The 2,212-nt window shown below is 33.4% G+C and overlaps 1 protein-coding gene across 4 annotated transcripts in view; it reads right to left on the minus strand.

Moving 5' to 3' along the window:
- Positions 1-921: 921 nt before the first annotated feature.
- LOC106867633 (uncharacterized) overlaps positions 922-2,212 on the minus strand; it is a 274,630-nt gene continuing 273,339 nt past the window's right edge. For all 4 annotated transcript variants that reach the window (XM_089349994.1, XM_089349993.1, XM_089349991.1 and 1 more), the window contains one exon: positions 922-1,955. In XM_089349994.1, coding sequence (XP_089206120.1) covers positions 1,900-1,955 — 56 coding nt within the window. In that variant the 3' untranslated portion in view covers positions 922-1,899. The remainder of the gene's footprint in view (positions 1,956-2,212) is intronic.

Here is a 2,212-nt window from a genome sequence, read left to right on the forward strand (position 1 = left end):
ATGGAACTCACTACCTCATGATTATTAGCCTGACAGAATGGTTGGTGTTAGGAAGGGCATCCAGTCGTAAAATCCCTGCTAAAGCAGACGCAGTAGCCTCAGGTAGATTTTCTACATGGCTGGCTCCTGTCATTTGTCCTAGCCATGGAAGATGGACATTAAACGATGATGATGTATAAATATGATCATTTATTGGGCATATGTGATGGGGACAAGGGTGGTTTGACAGAACCGGACAAGCTAGGACTGCGTTGAGTGCCAATATCTGCTTTGGCATGATTTCTAAGACTAGATGCTAACCACTTTACAGAATGCAGTAAGTGGTTTACTGTTTTTTTCTTTTTATTGTTCCACTTGTGCTAGGGAGGTCAGCAAGGAATTTGTGAAAGAAGACCTCTTGAGAGTGGGGGGGGGGGGAGTACAGCATTTAGGGAGGTGGTTTGTATCAAGTGTTGAGAGGGGTGGGCATGTGTGTGTGTCTGTGTCACTGATGCCACCCAATTTCTTGGAGCATTTGTAGAGAAATAGAGTGGTGGTGGTGGAGTGTTATTACTCTTGTTTCCTGCTATGGTGATGATGATGATGGAAATAAGTCCCCCACCCCTTCATATCACAACCACCAGGTATTGTTTCAATACCCGATCCTTTACCATGTTATTGCTGTTTAACCCCCAGATCTGTTCTGATTGAGCAGGTGCCTTATGATCAAAGACACTCCAGCTGTGACCATCCTGTCTTTATAAAGGTCCCCCCCCTACAACTACATTACTTAATAGTTTATCCTTCTGCTTTTTAAGATGAGAAACTCTGATTTAAAGGCAGGCAGGCAGTTGTTTTTGCCATTGTTGTTGTTGTTCTCACCATTATTTCTCTCATATTTTCGATACATTTTCTCAGAAACTTCTCTGTCAAGATTTGAAATCAATTCTTACTATTTTCTTTTTCTTTTTTCTCGATAATATAATTTTTCAATAATATAATTTGTCAATAATACAAATAATTTTTGATAATATAATACATTTTTGTTTTTTTCCTCAATATTTTTTTTTTTTTTCAGTTTTGTTTTGTGTTAAATTAATTTTTTAATCGTTTGTTTCATAATGTTTTTTCTTTTGTTTTAAGCATTATTGTTTGTTGTTGTTTTTACATTTTTTTTTTTTTTTTGTAGATAGAAACTTTCAGAAAGTGAATTGGGTTATTTTATACGCCATTGTTGTTTTTTTTTGTTTAGAAATAAAAAAAATATAACAGTATTATTGAGTAAAAAAACAAACAAAAAAAACTATTTGTATGATATATAAAATTATACACACACACACACACACACACACACACATTTACATGCATATATATATATATTATATATACATGCACATATTTTCATTTAGGAAAATGTGTAAATATATATGTGCTTTTATATATAAATATATATGCAAATTTATATATACAGGTGCTTTTTTATATATATATAGATACATTTTTGTATATGCTTATATATATATATATAAATTATACACACTATATGTATGCAAGTGTATATAAATGCAAACTTACATACATATACACACACACACACATATATAGAGAGTAACTTATCATAGGAAGTATTTTTTATGGAAATCAGTTCTTTTTTTTTATCTCTTTGAGGAATCAATGGCAGTGGTTTGGTAACAAAAATGTCTGTCTTGGTTCCATAAGAATCCAAGGTCTTCCACAAAAAGACTTTTCCAATCTGTGTGTGTGTCTGTGACTGAGTCTATGGTGAGTGAGTGTGTGTGTGTAATTGTGTGCCATGGCTGTTTGTCATATTTTCTTCTTGATGTCCACTGCCTGCTGTCAAATTTGATCTGGCGGTCAAGCATTCTATCACATCTGTCACAGTTTGAAAGTCATGTTCTGCTACTTGCTATAGTGGTCAGTCCAATGTACATCTCCACGCCGCTGGCCTGAAGTTTCTGTAAAAAATAAGAAATTGCAAATTTTATGAAATTAACAAACATTATCATGTTGAGTTGAAAGTTTTGCCATATTCGATAACTTGTTAGCATCAAGTTACAACAAAACCAAATTTACGAGGGTGAGTCAAAAGCAATGCCTTTTTCTTTATTTCATGCGAAGTTTTTGATAGAAATAACTGAAAATTTCCCCATTTATAAATGATTGTATCATTTACATTCTGAAATATTTTGTTTCTTACTTTTCAGGTTTTTAG

The sequence above is a fragment of the Octopus bimaculoides genome, chromosome 3, assembly GCF_046866305.1.
Source record: "Octopus bimaculoides isolate indiv1 chromosome 3, ASM4686630v1, whole genome shotgun sequence".
NCBI classification, from domain to species: Eukaryota; Metazoa; Mollusca; class Cephalopoda; order Octopoda; family Octopodidae; genus Octopus; species Octopus bimaculoides.